Below are 26,067 nucleotides of genomic sequence, written 5' to 3'. Positions count from 1 at the left end.
GCAGAGAGAGAGGGAGACACAGAATCGGAAACAGGCTCCAGGCTCTGAGCCATCAGCCCAGAGCCCGACGCGGGGCTCGAACTCCCGGACCGCGAGATCGTGACCTGGCTGAAGTCGGACGCTTAACCGACTGCGCCACCCAGGCGCCCCACCCAGCAGGTGTTTCTGCATGGTGGGGTGATCAAGAGGAAGAGGAAGTGACTCCAAGACTTCTGTTTGTGTCATGATCTTGTCAGGGGATGGCTACAAAATTATGTGTTGCTATTGCTTTTTATTTCCTCCTATTTAAGGAATGTCTTTTTTTTTTAAACAGAAGCTATATAACTTCAAATTAAGAATTTGTTAAGGTTTAAGATCTCTGATATACACAAATTTCCACTTTCTGCTTTTTCTTTGAACGCACTGTTGCCATTGTGTCCTGTTTTACAGTAACCATGTGGGTCTGTTTGCTGAACCTATTTCTCTTGGCTTTTAATGGCCAGAGAACATCTTTTAAAGTACACACGGGAACATCAAGCCACTTTACTCTTCTAAATCCTGACTCTGACACCTTCCACAGCTACCCGCTCCCTTCCCCAGGGCTCAGCAGCGCGGACCGGCTGCCTTTTGGCATCGAGGAGAACGGGGGCACGCCTTTCACTACCAAAGCTTCGGGAAGGCACCACCACCACCACCACCAGCACCAGCACCACCCAAACTATGGCCTCTCGCTGACTCTGGAGAACAAGGAGGGGCCTCTGAGATCCCCAAACTCCAGCAGTAAATCCCTTACAAGTAAGTGAGTAGGAGTGCAGAGGGCAGGGTGAGGGGAGGGATGCTGCAGGGCACGGGCGGCTTTCCTGGATCCTTAAGACAGGCCCTTTCAGCGCAGCATGAAAAGACAGTAACATCAGTTCTGGGTCGCCGGGTCTGGGCAAGAGCAGGCAAGAGCCTTGTGCATTTAAGCAGGAGCAGCTGAAGGATTACGGGTTACCAGTAAACTCTGATTTAATCCAATGTGGCGATGCTCTCTCCACCTCCTTCCTTAGCTGTTTCTATTTCCACAGGCTCAAGTAATAGAAAGAGGACAGAAGCCAGGTGGCTAGAATCTGTACTTTCCTAATTACAGGAAAACCCCTTCTGTCCCATTTCTGACTTCACCTTCCAAGAGCAAAGTGATGTCAGGGAGGCCCAGTGTTTCGGGTCCCAGTGAGAGAAGTTGGGAGATGGAGAGTAAGCAGTTCACAGCATTTTTAGCAATAGGCTAGGGTCATTTTGTATCTGTTACAACTAATAACAGTGGGCTTGGATTTTATACATCTGTTATTTTGGTTTTCTAGAAAATCCCTTTTATTATCCTTTACCAAAGAACTGTTCTGCAACAGACTGAGGGGGGAAGAGCTGGTTCTTTATCACACACGATGGGCAAAAGCACTGAGGTAGAGACAAGAGGCTTCACTTCTGGTTTTCGCTATTGAGCCAAGTTGCCTCTTGGACCCTCAGTTTTCTCATCTATGAAATGGGATAGAGGATGTCTAGTTTATGACCAAGGAATCTTCCAGCTCTGACGTTTCATGAGTCTGTGAGCTGGTGAAACGGATGAGCTAAGGGGCCTTCACCTGTAGACCACAGGGGATAATTCTAGGTTGCCTGAGCCAGAAATGGAAGTTCATCATTCACTTGGGGTTGAGGAATCAGAACTTGATCCCCTCATCACTATCCACATTGCCTTTCTAGGCCATGCCTCATCTTTTTGTAGCCAGATGACCGTAACAGCCCCCCTAAGGGGTACCTCCTCCAATGCAACCTCCATCTTGTAGCTGCCGACCTGAGAGCTCTCATCACAGACAGCTCTGACCAAAGACCTTTCAATGGCGTGTCACTGTCCTGAGACAAAGGCCATGTGGCCATACACAGACCTTCCCAGCCCAGCCCCTGCCAAGGACCCCAGCCTTCCCCGACTCCTCACTACACCCCAGCCACACAAAACCCCTCTCCTCTCACCAAATACTGTGCTGTGCTCCCAGCTCTGTCCTTTTGCACCTGCTACTCCCTGTGCCTGGAATGCTTTTCTCCACCTTAGTGACCTCCTACACATTTCTTCCGGAACAAGCTCAAATGTTGTCAGTGGAACCTTCTTTAACACGCCTTTCTGATTCCTAGCTTTGGAGTGCCTTCCCTTCTGCCGCTGTAGCAATTAGATAACTTTATCACTCTTATGTGGATTATCTGCACGTGTCTCTGTCTTCCTCACTAAACTAGAAATGTGCCTCATTTATCTTTTTATTCCAGCTGCCCAGATCCCAATTGCAAATAATACTTGGTACAAGTTTTCGTATGTAATGAATGTTTAATAATTAATGTATATTTCACTGTATTAATGGATAAATAGTAGCCAGTGGAAGGAGCGGTGGCAAACTAGTCCAAAATAGTACAGAAATCAAAATCCATGAATTTGGTTTTAGAAACGTAACATGGTTTTCAAGGAACATTCATATGCCTGTGAGCCTCAACGCTCATCTTTCTAATTTGCATAGTGTTTTTCCATTAATAAAGCATTTGTACACAAATGACCTCACTTAATATTCACAGCAACTCTGCAGGGTAATTTTATTTTCATTTAAAAAATTTTTTTTTCAACGTTTATTTATTTTTTGGGACAGAGAGAGACAGAGCATGAACAGGGGAGGGGCAGAGAGAGAGGGAGACACAGAATCGGAAACAGGCTCCAGGCTCTGAGCCATCAGCCCAGAGCCCGACGCGGGGCTCGAACCCACGGACCGCGAGATCGTGACCTGGCTGAAGTCGGACGCCAACCGACTGTGCCACCCAGGCGCCCCATTATTTTCATTTTAAAATGGCTCAGGGGCTCAGAGAGGTAAAGTGACTTGCCCAAGGCCACCCAGCTCATATTGACAGAGTTAGGCCTTGAACCTTTGATTTTAGGTGTTCTCAGAGCCCATCAGCTGGTCATATTCAAGGGATTTAAGCTGCTGGGGGAGAAGGCAGATAGAAAGGGTACTGGGGATCAGGCTCTGGTGAGCATGTTTTATCACACATATCTCTATCACATATATATTTCAACCTCTCTTTATTCATTCCCCTGGCCACTTGTAGAACTGAGTCCAGGAGGACCTGCCCTGTTCAGCGAAGCTGCTGCCCATCTAAAGAAGCTGGAATTGGAAACTGTGAAGGCGGCAGGACCCTGGCCTGCTCTGCACATCAACATAAATAAGGTGCAAAGGACCAGGGGTGGGTGATAACCATGGAACTGGGGCTCACGTCAAACATCTGATTATTACCCTGGCCCACCTCCTAGTTTATGTGCCTTTGTCTTGGAGGGATTTCTATCTAATATTTCCTGACATTTCTGTTCAGTCTCTTTGGGTGAACTACAGCACGAGGAATTGTGCTCAGTGCTGAGGCTAATGGGCTGGACGGATCTGTTAGTGATCTCTCCCTCCTTCTAGAACTAAAGCCCAATGAGGAGGCACCCACATTTACCACCTTCCATTTTTACCTCTCTATATTGCTCTGCTCAGGCTGCTATAACAAATTACCATAGATAGGGTGGCTTAAACAACAGATATTTCTCATTCTTCTGGAGGCTGGTAGGGCAAAGATCAAGGTGTCAGTCAGTTTGATTCACTAGGAAGGACTCTCTTCCTGACTTTCAAATGGTTGCCTTGTAACTGTATCCTTACCTGCAAAGAGAGCTCACTCTTTCTTTCCTCCTCTTTTTTTTTTATTTTAATTTTTAATTTTAGAGAGAGAATGTGTGTAAGCAGGGGAGAGGGGCAGAAGGAGAGAGAGAATCTTAAGCAGACTCCATGCTTAGGACTGAGCCCAACACAGGGCTCGATCCCACAACCCTGGGATAATGACCTGAACTGAAATCAAGAGTTGGACACTCAACCAACTGAGCCACCCAGGCGACTTTTTTTCTTTTCTTTTCTTTTCTTTTCTTTTCTTTTCTTTTCTTTTCTTTTCTTTTCTTTTCTCTTTTCTTTTCTTTTCCTTTCTTTTAATATTTTATTTTTACGAAATCTCTAGACCCAACATGGGGCCCCAACCCACAACCATGAGATCAAGAGTTGCATGCTCTACTGACTGAGTCAGCCAGGTGCCCCTCTCTCTTCTGCTTCTTATAAAGCGACTAATCCTATCATGAGGGCCCCATCTCATGACCTCCTCTAAATCTGTTTACTTCCCAAAGGCCCCATCTCCAAATCCCATCATATTGTGGGGTAGGGCTTCAACCTATGAATGGGGGGGGTGTCACAGTTCACTCCATAGCACTCTCTATCTCTTACTCTGACAGTGCCTGGCACGTAGTGGATGCTCAGTAACTGTTTGCTGATGGAAAGAAGGGAGGGATTTAAGGAAGGAGGAAGAGAGGAACAGGGTGAAAGCAAAACTCTCTTTTGGCTAGACCTACTCTTTTTTTTTTAATGTTTAATTTTTTTTTTTTAATTTTAAGAGAGACAGAGAGGGTGAGAGAGAGCAGAGGAGGGGTAGAGAGAGGGAGAGAGAAATCCCAAGCAGGCTCCATGCTGTCAGCACGGAGCCCAACATGGGGCTCGATCCCATGAACTGTGAGATCATGACTTGAGCCGAAATCAAGAGTCTGATGCTTAACTGAGCCACCAGGCGCCCTTGGCTAGGCCTGTTCATATATCCAAATGAACAGCCTTATGAAAGCCAAATTTTATCTTAAAATGGTGAAAGCTCACCATTAAGTAATGATGTTAGCTGTATGTTATTGTAGCTGTTCTTTACCAAGTTGAGGAAGTTCCCTTCCTTTCTTTTTTAAAATGTATTTATCTTAAAATAGAGAGAGAGAGAGAGAGAGAGAGTGAGAGAGCGAGAGAGCACACACAAGTGGAGAGGGGCAGAGAGAGAGAGAAAGAGAGAGAGAATCCCAAGCAGTCTCCACACAGTCAGCACAGAGCCCAGTGTGGGGCTTGAGCCCATGAACCATGAGATCATGATCTGAGCTGAAATCAGGAGTCTGAAGCTTAACCAGCTGAGCCACCCAGGTGCCCCAGCTCTGCCCCTTTATTAGAGGGAATAAGAAGAATTTGGAAGATCTGGCCTGGGAAGCTCTCCCTCCTTACCTGCTCTGGTGAGCATGGGAAGGTTACAGCTCCTTCAAGGGCTCTTCCTCCACCACAGCCAACCCTCTAGCCTGTACTAGACTTCCAAGATTTCTTAGAAGACGCTCATTTCCCTACATGCCTACTTCCCCCAAATGGCAGCCTAAAGTCCCTTTGACAACACCAAGGGCCCACTCACCCACTTTTTCTTCTATACCACCCTCCCTGATGGCCAGCTGGAAAGAATCCCTCCTTCAGGGTGGCACTTACATTCACTCAATCAACGAATCCTTACTGAGCAGCCTCTACTGTGCTCAATAATATCATGCGCTAATATATCATGTGCCCCCCGGATTGGTCTTCTTTCTCTTAGTCTCTTCGTTTTCAAACTTTTTTTCCTGCAGTCCACACAATAAATGGTTTTAACAGAGGCTTACCTAGAGTTTGACAGAACCCAAAAATATTTTGCGAGGAAATACAGCAGATAGCAGCAGACCGCTCCCAAGCTCTACGTAATTTGTGGTTGCCATGAGTATTGGTGGGCCATCAACAATAGTGGCTTGCTCTGGGTTAAAGTGTAGCTGAGACAACTGTGAGTTACTGCGCATTTCCCTGGAGCCCCTTTTTTCCTTTTCTCCTTTTATTTTTTGCTACTATGAGCAATGCTGCTCTAAGCATTTGTGTCAAGTTTTTTTTTTTAATGTTTATTTTTGAGAGAGAGAGACAGAGAGTGTGTGGGGGAAGGGCAGAGAGTGAGGGAGATACAGAACCCGAAACAGGCTCCAGGCTCTGAACTGTAGGCACCAAGCCCGACACGGGGCTTGAACTCACAGACTGTGAGATCATGACCTGAGCCGAAGTCGGACGCTTAACCAACTGAGCCACCCAGGTGCCCCTGGAGCCCCCTTTTTCTACTTCCACTTGAGGAAATACATTAGTAAGCAAGTGGGATAAAGTGATGTCAGATAACCTTGAGTTTGTCTTAACATATAGGCAAAGTATGTTACTTCACACCGTGACTCTTTATTATTAATCAAACATTCCATGCAACAGACCTCACAACTCTCCCTGATACCACAATTGGTGACCAGTGGCTTCAGTGGCTTTCAAGGATTGAGAATCCTCTGATTTTTCTAAGATTTGGATAAGTTCCTGTTCTTGATTTAGTGTTGAGAAGACATTTTCATCGCCCAGTTCCAAAGTGGTACCCAAAATTATCACAGGAATTTAGATCTCACCAGATTTCAGATGTGTAAACAATTTTATAAACAATTATAAAATGCATCTGATCATTTCTTTATCCCCAAACGACTTCTCCAAACAGATGGACTGTTTCCAACTATAATCATATCAAAGCCCAATTGTCATTTATTTGTATGTTTTAAAATCTGTATTTCAATATTGAATGGTAAAGCATCTTTTCACAATTCAAACTGAATGCAAAACACGACACGTGGTCATGCAGAAGAGAGAAAGCACAACATTCTTGGAACCATCCTTCAGGCTGGAATTATGGACTCATAGCCCAGATGTTTATCTCATAGAGATATCTTTGATGCAAACGTATTCGTAGAATGATAGTCAACTTTTCCAAAATTTATATTGGTTTTCACCTGGGTCAATTTGTAGAGCTGGCCAGTAGCTCCTGCTTTGCCAGATAGAACAGTAATGAGCCAGCTTGGGTTTTACATCCAAAAAAGGAGTTTAATATGACTAAATTCAAAGGGAAAATCAATGCTGAATTCCCATTCTTTTTTATTTTAGCAGCATTCATTGTTTTAAAATACATCTTCGGTCATTACTGCCAGTATAACTCTACCCCCTTAAGCAATTGTCAAAAACCTCAAGTGGGCTTTAGAACCAATTTAATTCTTGTATTCCAGCATCTCATTCCCAAAAATTACATCTAATTAAAAAGTTAACTCTTCACACACCAGTGAAAACACAGGTGCTGGTGTTAAACAATTGTCTTCATGTGGCAGGATTTATAAGCACAAGGTAAGTTATCCTAGAGCAATCCTGTCAAGCTCATCTTTCAGAATAAATAAGTTACTTATTTGCCTTTTGGGGAATGCTAAGTCTTTGGGGATAATGACTCCACTCAAAAGAGTCTGTTCTCTTCATACCCAACTTGATGGCTTAGGATTATTAGTGTCCTCATATCTGATGCTCTTGTGTGGTTGTATTTTCTAGCCAAAGAATCTAACGTGAAAGTGCCATTCAAATCTATTTTTTTTTTCTCATTTTCTCATCACAATAATCTTATGAAGAAAGAAACTGAGACCCAGGGAGGTTAAGGGGATCCAGTGTTGCCGAGTGGTCAAGAACTGTAGCTTTGCAGTCACCTGATCCTGAGTGTGAATCGTGGCTCTTTTGCATCCTTTCTGTGTGACTTGGGCAAGTGACTTACCATCTCCCTGCTTTGTTTTTCTCATCTATAAAATGAGGATAATGATCCTGTCTACCTTCAAATGGGATGGTCAAGTGAGAGGACCCAATGAAATGTGCTTAGTGAGTGCCTGGCCTACAATAAGCTCTCAGTAAACATGAGCTACTGGCATTATTTTTCTTTTTATCATCATGATCATAATCGTGATCATTATCAGCATCATCTTCTTTCTATGGTGCCAGAAAGAGAAAGAGCAGAGATTAAAATCCAGGTCTTCTGTCTCTGCTTATCTTGCTGTTACGTGAAATTGCTTCATTCTACGTGTTCTACCAAATGCTCCTCTATGCGTTTGAAGAGCTCTCTTTTCTTTATTAAATGATGTCAACCAGCCAGTTGCCCTATAGTTCCTCTGGGGCTTTCGTAACACTCCTGCTATGTGTACCAAGGTGCTCAATCAGACTTTCAAATTAGTAAATGAGATTACTTTTGGAACTTGCAGAACTTGAGGCCTTTGCAACATTTTGTTCTTGCTAACATGCCACATGAAGTCCTGATATCACTTAATTGACTTTCAGCAATCATATGGTCTTATAGCTTTCTTAGTAAGCACATCTCTTTTAATAATAACTCTATATCATTATAATCTTCTTTAGTAGGTATCTATTGAACACCTGCCGTGTGCCAAGCACCATGTTAGCACTGGAATATGCAGTGACCGCAATAGGCATGGTTAACATTAAGACATTAATTCCAGTGTGATTTCAGGTTGTACCTGAAATGATGATTTCAGGTTGTACACCTAAATGAGTATTTTTTTTAATAGTTATGTAATTATCATAATGTCTATTATAATAAATTTTTTTTTCAACGTTTATTTATTTTTGGGACAGAGAGAGACAGAGCATGAACGGGCAAGGGGCAGAGAGAGAGGGAGACACAGAATCGGAAACAGGCTCCAGGCTCTGAGCCATCAGCCCAGAGCCCGACGCGGGGCTCGAACTCGCGGACCGCGAGATCGTGACCTGGCTGAAGTCGGACGCTTAACCGACTGCGCCACCCAGGCGCCCCAATAATGTCTATTATAATAAACATAATAGTCACCAAGCCTGTGATTTCAAAGATATTATTGTTTATGTACTTAAAATAGGTAGTGCCGGGGTAATCCACCGTAATTGGATCATATAAACTATAGGTACCTGTTGGGGCGCCTGGCTGGCTCAGTTAGTAGAGTATGTGACTCTTGGGCTTGGGGTTGTGGGTTCGAGCCCCACATTGGGTGTAAAGATTACTTAAAAATAAAATCTTTAAGGGGTGCCTGGGGGGCTCAGTCACTTGAGCTCCCGACTCTTAATTTCGGCTCAGGTCACGTTTCCAGGGTTGTGGGATGGAGGTCCATGTCGGGCTCTGCGCCGAGCGTGGAGCTTCCGTAAGATTCTCTTGCTCTCTCTCCCTCTGCCCCTCTCCCCCGCTTGTCCTCTCTCTCTTTCTCTCTAAAAAACTTTAAAATGAAATAAAATCCTTAAAAATAAAATAAATTATAGGCACATGTTTAGTTAGTACCTAGGAAATGGGAAAAATAGTGAAGTTGGTACCAAATTACACTCTACAGTGAGGTAGCCCAGACACAGGTTTCTTGAGCTACGCAATTTTCAGCCAGATTTATTGTAAAAATACTGGTGACTATTTTGCACTCTTTCTCCAACAAGTCACGGAATTGAATCTTTCTGTGTAAGAGGTGGCAGTTATGGGGGAAACAGCGCTGCACTAGGCTGTGGGAAACTCGAAGCTGGAGTCCTGGAGCTGCCCCAGGCTCTCACTGCATAACTCTGGAAGAGCCTCTACTCTTTAACCTTCACCCCGTCCTCATAAGTTCCCTAGTACCTCCTCTCCCCACTTCACCAGAGAGGGGGAGGATGTGCTTGTGAATCCTTTGCAAACAGTACGAGCAGTGGCACAGATATAAGGAGTTGGTGACATACTTGGGCATGTGTTTAAGACTGTGCTATTTGCAGTTACGGTTGAACGGAAAGGTTGATGTAAGTGTTGTCTTTCCTCTTTGCTTATATAGTCTGTGGCGTGTGTTCTGGGTTTGTCACAGGCTGAAGAAAAAAAGGTTTCTGAGAAGACTCTTCAGACCCCACTTTTGCCTTCCCCTGTAGCTGATCACGTGAAGTGTAACATTTTGAAAGCCCAGCTGGAGAACGCATCCCGAGTGAGTGCTCAGGTACCCGAAGCACATGCATTCCTTTGATTTCGAGTCACAGGATTTTCTTCCCACCATATAGAAGAAAGAGGCACTCTAGGCCTGAGATACTGCCAGTCAGGGTCCAGTCAGGAGACAGGAACCACACCTTTTGTGTGAACAGTTTGAATACCAAGAGTTATTAACTGGCATACACCTGTTAACTGTGTAAGCGAAGGGGCCGGCTCTGTAGGTTGTGATGGGTATGAAGGCCACAGGCTGCGGCAGTGACCTCCAGCATCCAGTCTGCTGGCCTCACTGGCTGAGTGGGCGTCCTTTCCTCCCCCACCATTCTTTGTGGGACTCACCAGAGGCAGGAAGAACAGGCTTCTTTCAAAATCATATGACATAATTCCTCCCAGGCTTATTACACTGATATGAAAAGACAGATTCTGAATTCCTTTGTAAACTGTGATATGTGAGCATAGGGCTGATTATTATTCCTGATCTAAAATGTGAGGTGGGGGATTAAAGTGTGGGTTTGACTTTTCCCACACCATCCCTTTCTCATTCAAGCGTGAGGTGGCACATAGCAGGGGCTCAATAAAAGTATGAATGCAAGCATTGATTGCATTTGAATGATTAAGTGTTAATCCCAATGATGGGGGATGACTCACGAAAACATTTTTTTTTTTTTTGTTAACTTATATAAACACCAGAGAAAATTTCTTATTGACTGAGCACTTGGTGCTTTGAGTTGCCTTCACATCTCTGTAATCCTTCAAATGTTGGAGACTTGAAAGCACTTTGCTCACTAAGATACTCAGTTTTGACTAACCTGCCTGTTTCCTTTAGCAGGTTGGAAAAGAGGAATCGACGTTTGTAAATATCAATAAGAAATCCAGTCTGCAGGATGCTAAAGTAAGGTCTGTTGCTTCCTGTTTGAATGGGGAAACAGTACTCTGTATCATCAATGTTATCCTTGAGACATTACTCACAAGGGCATTTGCTGATAAAATCAGAGGGGAAAAAGAAAACTGGAAAAAATGCGAGCACAAAGAGAGAGAAAAAGACTGGTTTAAAACAAAGACTGGCTTAAGTCTCAGAAATGCTGCTTATTCTCAGTTTTATTATTTCTACCTGCTGTGCTAACAAAGAAATCACTTTGAGTTGCTTTTCAAGTATATAGATAAGACCCTGTCATTCCCCTGCTTGATGTCATTTAAAGGCTCTGCATTGCTCTCAAGGTGGAGTCCAGACTTCTCAACAGAGCACAGGAGACCCTTTAGGACCTGGCTTCTGTCCTCTGTCCCAGCTCAGCCTATCACTCTTCCCTTGGCCATTGATATGCTCTTCATACTGAGCTACTCTGTGGTGCTAGAACCACACATGTTCTTTAAAGCTTCCAGGCTGCCACCACTTTAACCCCAGAGGAAAACCTTCCTCTTCTGATCTCACAGAGAGCAGACACACTTTCCCCTCTCAGCCCAAGTAAGGAACAACCTATAGATCATGGCAACTCCATTGCCAGCTTGGTGGTCTACTAATACTGGGGAGGTCTCCCTAGGGTGCGTTTCCTAAAGTGTGTCCAAGTGTCACTGCATCAGTCTCTTGCTAAAAATGCAGACTCTTGGGTCCTACTCCAGACCTTTCAGATCCTTTGGGGTGGGGTGGACAGGAACCGGAATTTCAGCAATTACCCCAGGAACCACTGCTGTGGACAATTCTCGATGTTAAAAATAAAACTAATACTTTTCTATGTCACCTTTGATTCCTAATCCATAGTTTTGGTATAACTCAGGCATACCCCAGAGCATATACCCGGCTGCCTCCTGAACTTTTCAAAATCTTATTCATCTCCTCCCACCCTATCCCACTAACCCTTCACCTGTTTTTCAGTCTTGGTTAATGGCATTATTATCTACCTGTTATCCAGATCTGAGGCCTAGGAGTCCTTGCCTTTCTCTTCCTTCATCCCTTCATATAATTGGTCACCAAGTCCTGCTAATTCAGTGTTCACATTTTCCCCTACATCTATCCTCTCCCCTTCATGACCCTAATCCTGGTCTACCTCAAGCCCTCACTATCCCTCTGCCTGGATACCTATCCCCAGTCTTCGAAAGTGCTCCCGGCAGCCTGTTTTCACCAGTATCCTCCTCCTTGTTCTAAAGGCCTTTCTAAAATGCAAATCTGGGGGTGGGGGAGAAAAAATAAATAAAAAATAAAAAAAAAACTAAAATGCAACTCTGACTAAGCCATTCCCTTGCCTAAAACCTCTAGTGACACCTTGGCTTTCATTGTAAACCCTGGAGCCTGAGGCCCTTCACAAGGTTTCCGCCCCGTTTCTTCCCCCGCCGGAGGGGAAATCCCCTGCTCCTCCCTTGGGACCTCACCCATCAGCAGCACCAGCGCCTTGCATCCCATAGCCCTCCACTCTGTTTTCCACCTTGGAAGTCTTCCCTCCGTCTGGTTAAGTGAAATTCCTCCATGGAGCTTTCCAGATGCCAGTCACTCTACCCAAGTGAAGTTACGTGCTCTCCTGGTTGAATATAAGCTCTTCCAGGGACTATGTTCAGGTGACTCTAGGGTCCCAGCTTGAGGAAATCATGAACCTGGACTACGCAGACTCCAATTCATTTTGCTCATTCACGTGTTTATTCAGTAAACATTGACTAGACCCTGGCCATGTGCCTATTACCATATTAGACACTAGAGGAGAAAATGGGGATGCAGAATTGTTCATTGCCTTGCCAGAAGTTCCTTGCTGAGGACCTCAATTTGTTTTGATATCCTTTAGTCCCAGAAGATAATTTCTGGTTTTGTAAAATGAAATTAGTCATAACTACTACAACAATGTATGAAAGCTTTTCCTTAAAATCACTGTTTTGAGTAGGGCCCACTGGTTATCTGGCATATTTTCTTGAGGAAATATAGAAGTGAAACAGTTTCTAACATGTTCACCTATACACGATATTAAAATGTTTTAGAACAAGACTTAAAGGCCTTTTGATTATGCATTTTTCATATTAAATACTCTGTTTATCTTTTAAAAAATATATTCCATGCTATATTTAAAATAACACAGCTTCCAGATTACTTGGAAGTGAAAATGGGCTATCCACAGGTTTCTCTTTGCTCATTTTATAGGCAAAATCTGGTAATGAAGCAAACCCTGGAGGTAGATGTTTTGGGTAGGGAAGCTTTACATGGAACCCCAATTATATTCAATTCCTACCTGCTATATTTTCTTCCCTATGATTTTAGTTTTTATTTTTGGACTTTCTATGATTTTTTAAAGTTGTACTTAATAAATATATTTAATAAATATAAACAAATATTAAAATTTTATATTAATTGATTAATATTAATTAATATTAAAAATAAATATGAATAATATATTTAGTAAATATATTTAATAGAGTGGAAAGGAGGAAAAAAGGGTACATTGGTTATCAATGTTATTAAGGGTATAAATTAACTGAGAAAGCAGTCCCTACCGCCAAAACAAGACCATAAAACTTTTCTGTTGGTAATATTCTGTTTTTTGGTATGCCTCCAGAAGTCCTATTCCTATACGTGTGGAAACTACCCAACCAGCTGTGGAAAAGCCGGAAATCAAGCCTCCCCGAGTGAGGAAGTTAACAAGACAATACAGTTTGTGAGTTTTGTACTGCAAGTCTTTCAATTATAACCACAAAATTGATGCTAAATGTTCAGTTATAAATGCTTTTTAGCCTCTCACACCCTCTCCCAAGAGCCATCCTAAAAATACAGTTTGATTCCAATTTAAGTCATAATGGGACTAGACTTTTCTCGTTGAAGACCTTACACGGTTGGCATATGTGTTATTGATTGTTATGTAACAAATTACTCCAAAATACTACAGTTTATGTGGGTTGGAAGTCCAGGCATGGCTTAGTTGGGTCTTCTGCGTCAGGGTCTCTTACAAAGCTGCATTCAAGGGTTGGCAAGGGCTGTGGTCTCCTGCAGGCTCATTCCTGCAGTTTGGGGCAGGATTTGGTTCTGGCTGGCCATTGTCTGGAGGTTGCCCTCAGTTCCTAGTCATGTAGGCCTCCCTCGCTTTCTCCACTGGAGAAAGCACACAAGAAGAGCCAGAGAGAACTCTCACAAGACAAGAACTCTCACAGCCTTTTGTAACCTAATCACAAATGACATCCCGTCTCTTTTGCCGTATTCTGTTCATCAGAAGCAGGTCGCCAGGGCTAGCCCACTCTCCAGGGTCAGGGATTACACACGGGCATGAATACCAGGAGGAGGAATCATCGGGAGCCATATCAAAAGCTGCCTCTACAGCATAATCGTGAGATGGTAGCCTGGTTTGTCAACAGAGCCAAAGCTAATCATTGAGCTGTATGAGACCTAGGAGGGGAGTCATGCCCAGAATAATCCAGAACCACCGGGGCCTGCCCAGTTTTGTTTCTCTTAATGAAAATTTCTTGGCTACCATGTGCACAAAGTTGTTCTAGGAAGAGCAAAATGACTTTGCCAGTTCCCATCTCAGGAGTCACAATTTATTGGAGGGAGAAACTGATTGCCAATAATTACAATCCAAAGGAGACAGGTAAGGGCTGTAATAAGAGTAGTAGTTTAGTAATAGCAGCAGTGCTAATCACAGTGGTGGTTCCCATTTCTTGACCTTGACTGTGGCACTATTCCTGGGTGTTTAATTGGTCAGGGGACTGCAAGAGGATCTTTGGGTGCCATTGAAAGCATGTGGGCCTGGAGTCAGAAAGGCTTCTTTCTGTTAGAGCCCTGGCTAGGTTGCCTCTATAAACTCTGGGGGGAAATTACTATTTCAGCCTCTCTTTTTCTGTAAGATGGGTGAGGTGATACCTACCCCTGAGGAATTTTTTGAGGGTTAACCTGAGATAATGTGGGTAAAGCCCATAGCAAAGGACCTGGCCATGGGATGAATTGGTTCCCTTTCCTTTCTTTTCAAGGACCTGAAAGCCTCTGAGAAAAAGTCAAGTTTAGAGGGTACCCTGAGTGCAAAGTGTAGGCCAGTAAGGGTAACTCCAGATGCAATGCTCAAACGGCCGTCTCAGGCCTGCCACCTGCACCTTGTGAAAAGGAAGAGAGGCAGCCACCTCCCACTTCATTAGCCTTAATAGAACTCTGGACAGTTACAGCGGCTGTATTTCCTGGGAAAGCCAAAATGGGTAATTCAAATAACTAACAGTCCTAACGGTTTCTGGGGGACAAATCAAGCCATGAAAAAAATCTGCTCCCCTGAGGATAAAGCTGTCGGGATTAACCTTTCCTTTTACATTTTGAAACTCCAAAGGTTATTATCACCTATTTGGGACATGTAACCATGTTGGAAACAATGACTAATACATGGCCTGGAAGGGAAGAAAATTTAACTCACTACATTGGCTTGTTTAAGTAAACCTCTAACTTCACATGTATATTTCTTAAGCCACCCCCACCCCCCACAAAGTGTTCTGTTTCAAAAATCAAAGACTAGCAGGATTTTCCCCATTAGTAATAGCAGCAAAATTAATGGATGGGATTTAAGCTTGTGCCCCATTAATAGTTCTTAAATCGTTGACACTGGTCACCACTTATTTGCTCATCTCTTCTAATCACAGATATTGACAAAGTAAATAAGCACAATGTCAAGGAATACAGATGGGAAAAACTCAGATTTTCAGTTTAAAAAATATTTCTACATTACCATTATTGAAATGCACATACACACACATACACAGCCCTTTCAGCTGTCATAGTATATCTAGTTCTAGGACAGCAGGATGTGTGTTTGGATTTTAGGCTTTCCCACAAGAGCGTCACAATGTTCAAGTGCTCTGAACAACTTTTCAAATTGCTGCTTTTAAGGATGTAAACAAAAACCCAGCCATGTTCTTTCCTGGAAATAATGACAGAGGGAGGAAAAGTGTGGCTGTTATGTGGAGAGAAAAGAGAAAAGCAGAACTCTGTAGAGTTTGAGGCAGGAAAAACGTCATCTTTCTACGGATACCAGCCAGTATGTTTAGAAAATGATGAACTGCTTTATGTTTTTCAAGAAATATAACTTTATTATACATTTAAACATAGTGTAAAAGCCTAAAACTATTCTGAAGAGAATAATATTCCAAGCCTAAAGAGAAAAGGTAACCGATCCCCTAGCATCATGCCACCAGAAATGACTGATGTTCATATTTGATGACTATTATTTTAGACATTTCCCACATGTGGTTAAAATGGAAAGAAATAATTCCAAAGAAAAGACTCTAACTACACATAAAATTGTACTGATTAAATGATATTTCATGAATTTAACATGAATTTACCTTAGAAACGGAGGTTGAATTGAAAGATGTGATGAAGTTAGGTAGATGTCTCTTTGCTACAAGATCTAAATTAGGACAAAGGTTATAAAAACCATCAAGAATTTGGAGTCTTTTTCAATTTTAGGCGGTGTCGGTTGACTTCCTATTGTGAAAGATGAGCTTTGTTTTTTGTTTTTGTTTTTGTTTTTTAATGGCAGAAAATAATTTTAGCCCCACTTTTCCACTTAACTGCTATGTGACCTTGAGGAAGTCATGTTACAATCAGCCACTGGATATCATCTACTTCTCTGAAGAGTGGAGACCATAATGCAGGGCTGTTGTGAAATTCAAATGGGCTAATAATGCATGTGTTACTGATCTGACTTACTTCATCAGCATGGATCCAAACATGTGGCGTCTTTTTTTTTTTTTTCTTTTTTTTTTTTCTTTTTTTTTTTTTATTTATATATGAAATTTATTGTCAAATTGGTTTCCATACAACACCCAGTGCCCATCCCAAAAGGTGCCCTCCTCAATACCCATCACCCACCCTCTCCTCCCTCCCACCCCCCATCAACCCTTAGTCTGTTCTCAGTTCTCAACAGTCTCTTATGCTTTGGCTCTCTCCCACTCTAACCTCTTTTTTTTTTTTTTTCCTTCCCCTCCCCCATGGGTTCCTGTTAAGTTTCTCAGGATCCACATAAGAGTGAAACCATATGGTATCTGTCTTTCTCTGTATGGCTTATTTCACTTAGCATCACACTCTCCAGTTCCATCCACGTTGCTACAAAAGGCCATATTTCATTTTTTCTCATTGCCACGTAGTATTCCATTGTGTATATAAACCACAATTTCTTTATCCATTCATCAGTTGATGGACATTTAGGCTCTTTCCATAATTTGGCTATTGTTGAGAGTGCTGCTATGAACATTGGGGTACAAGTGCCCCTATGCATCAGTACTCCTGTGTCCCTTGGATAAATTCCTAGCAGTGCTATTGCTGGGTCATAGGGTAGGTCTATTTTTAATTTTCTGAGGAACCTCCACACTGCTTTCCAGAGCGGCTGCACCAATTTGCATTCCCACCAACAGTGCAAGAGGGTTCCCGTTTCTCCACATCCTCTCCAGCATCTATAGTCTCCTGATTTGTTCATTTTGGCCACTCTGACTGGCGTGAGGTGATACCTGAGTGTGGTTTTGATTTGTATTTCCCTGATAAGGAGCGACGCTGAACATCTTTTCATGTGCCTGTTGGCCATCCGGATGTCTTCTTTAGAGAAGTGTCTATTCATGTTTTCTGCCCATTTCTTCACTGGGTTATTTGCTTTTCGGGTGTGGAGTTTGGTGAGCTCTTTATAGATTTTGGATACTAGCCCTTTGTCCAGTATGTCATTTGCAAATATCTTTTCCCATTCCGTTGGTTGCCTTTTAGTTTTGTTGGTTGTTTCCTTTGCTGTGCAGAAGCTTTTTATCTTCATAAGGTCCCAGTAATTCACTTTTGCTTTTAATTCCCTTGCCTTTGGGGATGTGTCGAGTAAGAGATTGCTACGGCTGAGGTCAGAGAGGTCTTTTCCTGCTTTCTCCTCTAGGGTTTTGATGGTTTCCTGTCTCACATTCAGGTCCTTTATCCATTTTGAGTTTATTTTTGTGAATGGTGTGAGAAAGTGGTCTAGTTTCAACCTTCTGCATGTTGCTGTCCAGTTCTCCCAGCACCATTTGTTAAAGAGACTGTCTTTTTTCCATTGGATGTTCTTTCCTGCTTTGTCAAAGATGAGTTGGCCATACGTTTGTGGGTCTAGTTCTGGGGTTTCTATTCTATTCCATTGGTCTATGTGTCTGTTTTTGTGCCAATACCATGCTGTCTTGATGATGACAGCTGTGTAGTAGAGGCTAGTCTGGGATTGTGATGCCTCCTGCTTTGGTCTTCTTCTTCAAAATTACTTTGGCTATTCGGGGCCTTTTGTGGTTCCATATGAATTTTAGGAATCCTTGTTCTAGTTTTGAGAAGAATGCTGGTGCAATTTTGATTGGGATTGCATTGAATGTGTAGATAGCTTTGGGTAGTATTGACATTTTGACAATATTTATTCTTCCAATCCATGAGCAGGGAATGTCTTTCCATTTCTTTAAATCTTCTTCAATTACCTTCATAAGCTTTCTGTAGTTTTCAGCATACAGATCCTTTACATCTTTGGTTAGATTTATTCCTAGGTATTTTATGCTTCTTGGTGCAATTGTGAATGGGATCAGTTTCTTTATTTGTCTTTCTGTTGCTTCATTGTTAGTGTATAAGAATGCAACTGATTTCTGTACATTGATTTTGTATCCTGCAACTTTGCTGAATTCATGTATCAGTTCTAGCAGACTTTTGGTGGAGTCTTTCGGATTTTCCATGTATAATATCATGTCATCTGCAAAAAGCGAAAGCTTGACTTCATCTTTGCCAATTTTGATGCCTTTGATTTCCTGTTGTTGTCTGATTGCTGATGCTAGAACTTCCAGCACTATGTTAAACAACAGCGGTGAGAGTGGGCATCCCTGTCGTGTTCCTGATCTCAGGGAAAAAGCTCTCAGTTTTTCCCCGTTGAGGATGATGTTAGCTGTGGGCTTTTCATAAATGGCTTTTATGATCTTTAAGTATGTTCCTTCTATCCCGACTTTCTCAAGGGTTTTTATTAAGAAAGGGTGCTGGATTTTGTCAAAGGCCTTTTCTGCATCGATTGACAAGATCATATGGTTTTTCTCTTTTTTTTTTGTTAATGTGATGTATCACGTTGATTGATTTGCGAATGTTGAACCAGCCCTGCATCCCAGGAATGAATCCCACTTGATCATGGTGAATAATTCTTTTTATATGCTGTTGAATTCGATTTGCTAGTATCTTATTGAGAATTTTTGCATCCATATTCATCAGGGATATTGGCCTGTAGTTCTCTTTTTTTACTGGGTCTCTGTCTGGTTTAGGAATCAAAGTAATACTGGCTTCATAGAATGAGTCAACATGTGGCGTCTTATTAATGTTCCTACTTACTTATTCCAACCTCACCTGTTCCCTTATTAATAATAAACTCTAAATCCTCCTCTTGAGGCTTCTACATACACAGAATGATCTGAAACCCCCCAGGACCCCTCCCTCAGTGAGTCCTATCCACAGCAATTGTATACCATGGCCACATTTCCCAGGAGGTCATTGCCATGGTGAGGCCCCCGTCAGGCACCCTGCTCAGGCCACACTGGTGCCCACTGGCCATGGGCCTTTTAGCTACACCCTTGCTCAGCCATCATTTCTAAAACATAACCACTGTGCCAGTGTAGTTCTAGAAATTCCACACGGAAGCCCCTTAGGGAAAGTGTGTCAGGGTCCCCGAGACTCCCCTCAAGTTTGATGATAGCATAGACTATGTGGCATGGCCCAAGGTTTCAGGTATGCAGTGACACCCTTATCAGGCAGGATATTCCAAGGGCCCAGAGGTTCTCCCAGGAGCTCCCAGTGGCCAGAGGTTCCTTTGGAATATCCAGAGCTGGAGCACCCCAGGCCTGCAGAATTAGCTCTTTTCTGCACAGGCAGCAACGTGGTTGGCATTAGGGGAGAGAGGGCTTGTCTTAATTTCTAGAAGTTTGAGAAAATACTGTCTATACTGAGAGGGGGCGATTGATGGTGCTGCTCTGTCCTGTGCCAGTATGACCAGATTAAAAGGGCTTCCTGCCTTGCCATACCTTGTGGGAGATCCAACCTTCCCCACAAATCCACACCCTGGAGACAAACCCAGAATGCCAACCCAGACTTGTCCTCCCTCATGGTGACTTCCTGTCTAGTGTACTTTTCTGCCTGGATCATCCCATTCCATCAGAGAGCTTCTAAGACCAGAGCTGCTGGACCCCCAAATAAATGTGCCCAACTCCTCCCCTGTAACTACTTTATGACCCCAAAGGAATGGTTGCTGTTAGGCCGCAAAAGGGGCCATTATCCTTTTCACTCATGGCAGTGGGTTCTCTTTTAAACATTTTATGTATGTATTTATTTTTAATGTTTATTTATTTTGGGGAGAGAGAGAGAGAGAGACAGAGCTTGAGGAGGGGAGGGGCAGAGAGAGAGGGAGACACAGAATTCAAAGCAGGCCCCAGGTTCTGAGCTGTCAGCACAGAACCCAACGCGGGGCTTAAACCCACAAACCATGAGATCATGGCTTGAGCCGAAGTCGGATGCTTAACTGACTGAGCTACCCAGGCACCCCACAGCAGTGGGTTCTTTAATGGCTTGTATTTACCCTCCTAAAGGAGGCCACTCCCTTGGCTTGGTGGCTCCTCAAAAAATTAAGCATAGGACTACCATATGACCCGGCAGTATGACCTCAAGTGGGATTCCAATCCCAAAGAATTGAGAGCAGGGTTTCAAACAGATGTTAGTACCTCAGCAGGTGAATGGATAAACAAAATACAACCTGTCACTGCAATGGAATATTATTCAGACATAAAAAGAAATGAAATGTTGACATAGGCTACAGCGTGGATGGACCTTGAAAACATTATGGTAAGTGAAATAAACCAGATACAGAAGGACATATATTGCATGATTCCACTCGTATGAGGAACTAGAAGTCAAATTCATCCAGCCGGAAAGCAGAACAGCTGTTACCTGGGGGCTGCAGGGAGAGGGCATAGGGCATTATTGTTCAATGGATACAGAGTTGCTGTCAAGGGTGATGAGAAAGTTTTGGGTGTAGACAGTGGTGATGGGTACACAACATTGTGGATGTTTTGAATGTCACTGAATCATATGCTTACCAACGGATAAAATGATAAATATCATATATGTCTCTCCATAATAAAGAAAACAATTCGAACCTCTTGGCAAATGACAGAAAATCCAGCCCAAATTGGCTTTGGCGAAAATGTCACTGTATCGGATCCTGTAAGCTGGACATCTGGCAGACATCTGTTTGGGGAGCTCCCCCGCCCCCTCCCGGCCCTCCCTGCACTCCCCACAGCCTGTTTATTGTTGTAATGAGCAGAGCTTCATGTGCTTTTAGTAACCGCAGTGATGAAGATGACCTCCCTCCCGACCTGGCCGAGGCAGTAGGAGCGTCCACAGCCGCAACCACACACACCACCACGGCCACCACGCAAGTCTCAGCGCCACTGGTGTCCCCCAAGGGCCACAAAGTCAGCTCGCCTCAGAATTCAGAAGGCAAGGGCCCGCTGTCCCCAGGGGCCAAGGTATGGGGGGAAAGCCCCGAGAGGAGTAGCTGCATTTGCTAGGAATTCAGTATAAATGTAGTGCAGGGCATCCCTCGAGCATTTAAACTTGGCACAATCAACTGTGTGCTCGTAAAACAAGGGTAGCAACCACCGGGGCAGGGTTTTTATAGAACTGTCCCCAAAAGATGACCTAACAGTTTATGAGACACAAATGGCGTAAGAAAGACCTTGTACATTGTACTTTAAGAGAAATGGGAGAGATTTTTGAGGGTGATTTTGATTTTAGAATATCATCCCTATATAATCCATTACTGCACCGTAGAGGTAGAAAACAAGAAATGTTTTTTGCCCCATAATGGAAAATCTGGAGGAGTGAAAACATAGGAGCGTCCCCATCTCATTCCTTATATCAGATGGCCGATACAAATAGTTTAAAAATGGGAAATATTATTTTCTTCGTCAGTTTGAAATTTCGGGAAGTTGCCAGAAATGTGAATGGGCTGTGACAAGGCCTTGCTCAAGACATTTCTTTCTCTTGGTTTGCTCTGAGTGCCCCTTGGCTGCGGTCACTCTACGGCAAGTGGTCCAAATACATTCAAGCCTATTGCTCTACAAGTAGATGATGCCAAGTCAAAGGCTGCTTGGTCTGTGGACCCCACCGAGGAATGGTGGGTGCGTGGGGTGGGGGCCCTGAAGGCAAGACCAGACCCCAGACTGTGCTTCCAGCTGCTCTGTTCACATGCCTTCTGGCTGCTTGCAATGAGCTGTCACTCCACAGCCCTTGTTTCTCCAAGCCTCAGCTTCCTCCTCCTAAAAATGAGAATAAGATCTGCTTCCCTGCCCAGCTTATGGGCCAGTGTCCAGTCCAGTGGAGGTGACATCTGGGCAAACAGGTCACGATTCCTGATAGCCTCTAAGTAACAGTGGGCCAGGCCACATCCTCCTTGACCAGGGCCAGTCATTTCTCAGCTCCCTTCCCAGGGTCTTTGGGATACTTTGTGGTCCTCAGTAGGACAGGCTGCTCAGGCCAGGGACTCCGCAGCCAGCGGCTGGCCCGAGTGAGGCTCCCTGCTTTCCTGCAGATCAGCTCCTGGGTTCCCCTGTCTTGTGCAGAATCCCTGATATTGCTTTGTCCCAAGTGTAGACACAGGTTCCTATCACAGATTCTTCACCATGGTTAAAACCAAGCGAAAATATTTATGAAACAAAGGAGAATTCAGTGGGGATGTGGGTGGCATCGTACCAGAGGCCACAGGGCTCCCTCTCCTGGCCATCTCTCTCCTTAGGGCCCTGCTTGTGCCAAGTTGATGGGGTTTATTTTTTTTTCCCACAAAGGGCCTCCAGGCCTCCCATGCTGCTGAGACCCTAGGACAGGAGGAAAAAATGTTTTCCCAAAAACTGAACATGGTTTTCGGAGAATACCTCCCTCCCACCATAAAGATCTTCCTAATTATTACGCAGATGAGGGTTTTCTTTAACTTCTTTTTTCTTTTATTTTTTTAATGTTTGTTCATTTTTTGGGAGAGAGAAAGAGAAACACACACACACACACACACACACACACACACACACACACACCCTGTGTGAGCAGGGGAAGAGCAGAGAGAGAGGGAGACACAGAATCCGAAGCAGGCTCTGAGCCCTCAGCACAGATCCCCATGCAGGGCTTCAACCCATGAACCACGAGATCATGACCTGAGCCGAAGTGGGACACCCAATGGACTGAGCCACCCGGGTGCCCCATTTAAATTCTTTTTTAAAGCGAACCCTGTGCCACACATGGGGCTTGAGCTCACAACCCTGCAACCCTGAGATCAGGAGTCCCATGCTCTACTGACTGAGCCAACCATGTACCCCCTGCGCCCATGAGTTTAGCTCCTTGAGGCCTTGGCCCTCTTGATCCAGGATGGGGTCTTTGCTCTCTCTATATTCAAAGGACTGTTTGAAGCATCTCCTCCTCCAAAAGACCAGTCAAAGAGCACCGAAAGCACTTAAAGAGAAGTTGTTGGCACCTTTTAAAAGAAGGCAGTTCTCTAGCTACATACTGTTTCTGCCCATTAAGGTTTCAGAAAACATGTGGGGTTTGGTCTCTCCCACTTGCACGCTGCTGGGCAAGGGAATGGTATAGAGGACTGGCAGAGTCATGGGCTCCGTGATGGGAGGGAGGGAGAGGAGGGAGAGGAAACTGTGTTTTCTGGTGAAATTCCCTTGTCCGTCTGGAGCCGGCACTAACCAGCGATGTTTTGTGCACCTTCCTAGAGTCCCTCTGACCGAGGAGGTGCCTTTACGTTGGAGCCAGGCGATCTCCTGATGGACTTCACGGAAGCTACTCCTCTGGTAAACCTCCCAGTGTGCTAAAACCAGAAAAGCCCCAGGCTTTAGAAACATCTTGATAGTGGGGCGAATGCACGGAGGTGGGCATTGCCACTGGGAAGGCTCTTCCTCTTGTCCTGCTCACAGCCCGGAGCCTCGGGGATCAGCCTTCGTTCAGGGGTTCAGGGTTCGGGCGCATGGTTCCCTCTACCTCCCAGAGCTCTCCAGGGAGGTGGCGCTCCCTTTCTCCTGAGGGAGGCCACAGGGGTCCCGCCCGGCCTGTCTGCTGCTCCCATAGCATGTAGGGCTCCTCGGTGCTTGGGTCTTGGCTTCTTGGCTTTTCCGGGGCTGCTCCCTGCATGCCCACCAAGGGGTATCTTTCACTGCCGCTTCTAACAATGTGCTCCGGTCTGAAGCACGGGCTCCAGGCCTCCTCTCAGCTTTCCAAGCCCCTCGTGCCTCCCTGCCGTCCTCTATCCCCTGCATACATGTCTCCCCTTAGGGATGGTCCTCATGGAACTCCTGCAGGTGAGAAACCCTGTCGGGGGAGAGAGCACTGGACTGGGAGTCATGCAGGCCAGATCTGGCTCCGGTCTCTGTTCCCTTCCTTAGGAGCCTCGTCATGGGATAGAGGATGCCATTGTTTCTCGTGTCTGCCTAAGAATGTTCTAATGATCACGTGAGAGAGAGCCCTTGACGACTGTAACAGCACCATAAATGTGTGTGACGTGTTGTTAGTAGTGTTAGATGACACAGGCAAACGTGGAGGTACCCTTGGCTGGGCTCAGCCTGATACTGAAGTGTACTTGAGCATAAATTGTGGTCCACACGTGTGGAACGTGAGTCAAAATACCTCCTGAAAGCTCACTGCACACCTGGCTTGTGTGAGGCTCTGGGAGTGGACAGGGCAGCTAGAGGCTGGAGGGGAGTCGGGTTGATAAAGGGCCAGGATCGACAGGAGAGCCACGTAGGACATGCCAGGGGGAGAAGCCAGAAGTGAGAGTCATTCAGGACTGGCTCACTGGAGGAGAATATGGTGGAGAGGAAGGCTTTCCAGAAGGCTTTCAAGAGGAGGCAAATGAGGCAAAATGCTGCCTAGGCCTGAGGAATGATCGCTGTGTCTGCCTCAGCTGGCACAAGGAAATCATTTGTGATTTAAACAGTTGTCCTTGTCATCTGGAGAGTTGGTACAGTCTGAGAGCTTCGAGTCAGCATGTTTGGATAAACAGCCGAGAACCGACAGTGGGCAAGACACCCTGGGGTCTGGGAACCTTCAGAGTTCCTTCCTGCCCATGTTGGAGAAAACGCAGCTGACTTACTGATGGCCTTCTTGTTAAACAGATTGTCATGATAGGGTAACCCAGAAGCAGGGCCTTCCCTCACCTCGTCCTCCCTTTGCACAGATGGGGAAATTGAGTCCCAGAGTAGGGTAATCACACAGGGACCGAGCTTGAGCCCGGCTGTTCCAGCTCCTTCTCTGGTGCCCTGTGCATCATCAGATTGGGCTAAGTCTGGCATCTGGATTTCAGGGACTTGCCACTTTGGAAAAGAACAATGCCTGGAAGAAGGGCTGTGTCTAAAGCGCTCCTCAGACTGAGACTGCAAACCCTCAGCTGGAGGGCAGCAAACCCCGGAAGGACCCGACAACCCCTGGGGCACGACCTGAGGGCCTATGAAGGCAGAATGGGGAGAAAGCTAAGTTCCTAGACCCACATTGAAGAAAACATGCCAGGCAGGAGTAGAGGACAGTGGGGGAAGATCTCTCTGTGAGTTAACCTCTTAAGCAACTTCCAGACTGCTGGAGCATGCTGCAATTAATGTCATAAGAGAGTCTATAGAAACGGCTACTGCTGTGAAACCCAGTGCCTAACCCTGTCTGGGGCCACTGAGAAAAAGAAGGCTTCATAGTGCTAGGGTTTTGAAGTATGAGTAGGAGTTTGCCAGATGGAAGTAATGGAGCAAAACAATCTATGCGGAGGGTACAGCATAAGCAAATACTGAGTATTTATTAAACATTCTGGCATATCTAAGAAGTTGAGGTATGTTACAAAAAAACATATTGTGGCTCGGACAGGAGTGATGAGATTCCCTTAAAAACCACTGTGTTGCAGATCCAGCTGGTAGATCTGCTTGCCTCATCTGTATCCTTTCTTTGACCATAATGGTCTGAGATTAGAAAGGAAGCAGCATCTGCCAGGGACCCAGAGTTCCTCTGATCTGAGGCGCTAATGCCTACCAAGTGAGTGTCCAACCTCTGCTTGTACCCTTCTGGCAAAAGGGAGCTCAGTCCTTCTCCGAGCACACCTTGCTTCCATCTCTGGGCTGCTCTGAGCTCCGAAACAGAGTGTGGGGTGCTGCACTGCCCTGGCACGGGGCAGCTGACGTCCTTTCGCTGCACTGAGACACGGCTGCCCGCGTCACAGCTAAAGTTTGCAGTGGATATGCGTTCCCAGGATGAAGTGTCCTTTGTGTTGCTTGTGTGGACTTGAGGTGTGCGTGCATGTCCACAGGGCACATTCCCACAGAAGGGGTGCGGAGGGCTGGTATTTTGATGTCAAGAGCCTGCTTCATTTGGGGCTTTCCTTGGCACTACTGGCTTTGATTTTACTTCACTTC

General features: G+C 44.8%; 1 protein-coding gene across 13 annotated transcripts in view; it reads left to right on the top strand.

The window, feature by feature from the left end:
* Window positions 1-26,067, top strand: part of EPB41L4B (erythrocyte membrane protein band 4.1 like 4B) — a 131,919-nt gene that overhangs the window by 95,839 nt on the left and 10,013 nt on the right. For 4 of the 13 annotated variants that reach the window (XM_086683655.1, XM_086683666.1, XM_086683668.1 and 1 more), the window contains exons 16-22: window positions 560-774; window positions 3,097-3,215; window positions 9,533-9,688; window positions 10,502-10,572; window positions 13,206-13,304; window positions 20,970-21,156; window positions 23,398-23,475. In XM_086683655.1, the coding sequence (XP_086539781.1) occupies window positions 560-774; window positions 3,097-3,215; window positions 9,533-9,688; window positions 10,502-10,572; window positions 13,206-13,304; window positions 20,970-21,156; window positions 23,398-23,475 (925 nt within the window). The remainder of the gene's footprint in view (window positions 1-559; window positions 775-3,096; window positions 3,216-9,532; window positions 9,689-10,501; window positions 10,573-13,205; window positions 13,305-20,969; window positions 21,157-23,397; window positions 23,476-26,067) is intronic. The other 9 variants (XM_086683661.1, XM_086683667.1, XM_086683658.1 and 6 more) reach the window with 8 other exon arrangements.

Source organism: Puma concolor, chromosome D4 (assembly GCF_028749965.1).
Source record: "Puma concolor isolate L17-30 chromosome D4, mPumCon1.1.hap2, whole genome shotgun sequence".
NCBI classification, from domain to species: Eukaryota; Metazoa; Chordata; class Mammalia; order Carnivora; family Felidae; genus Puma; species Puma concolor.
This window is presented reverse-complemented; position numbering and strand designations above follow the sequence as displayed.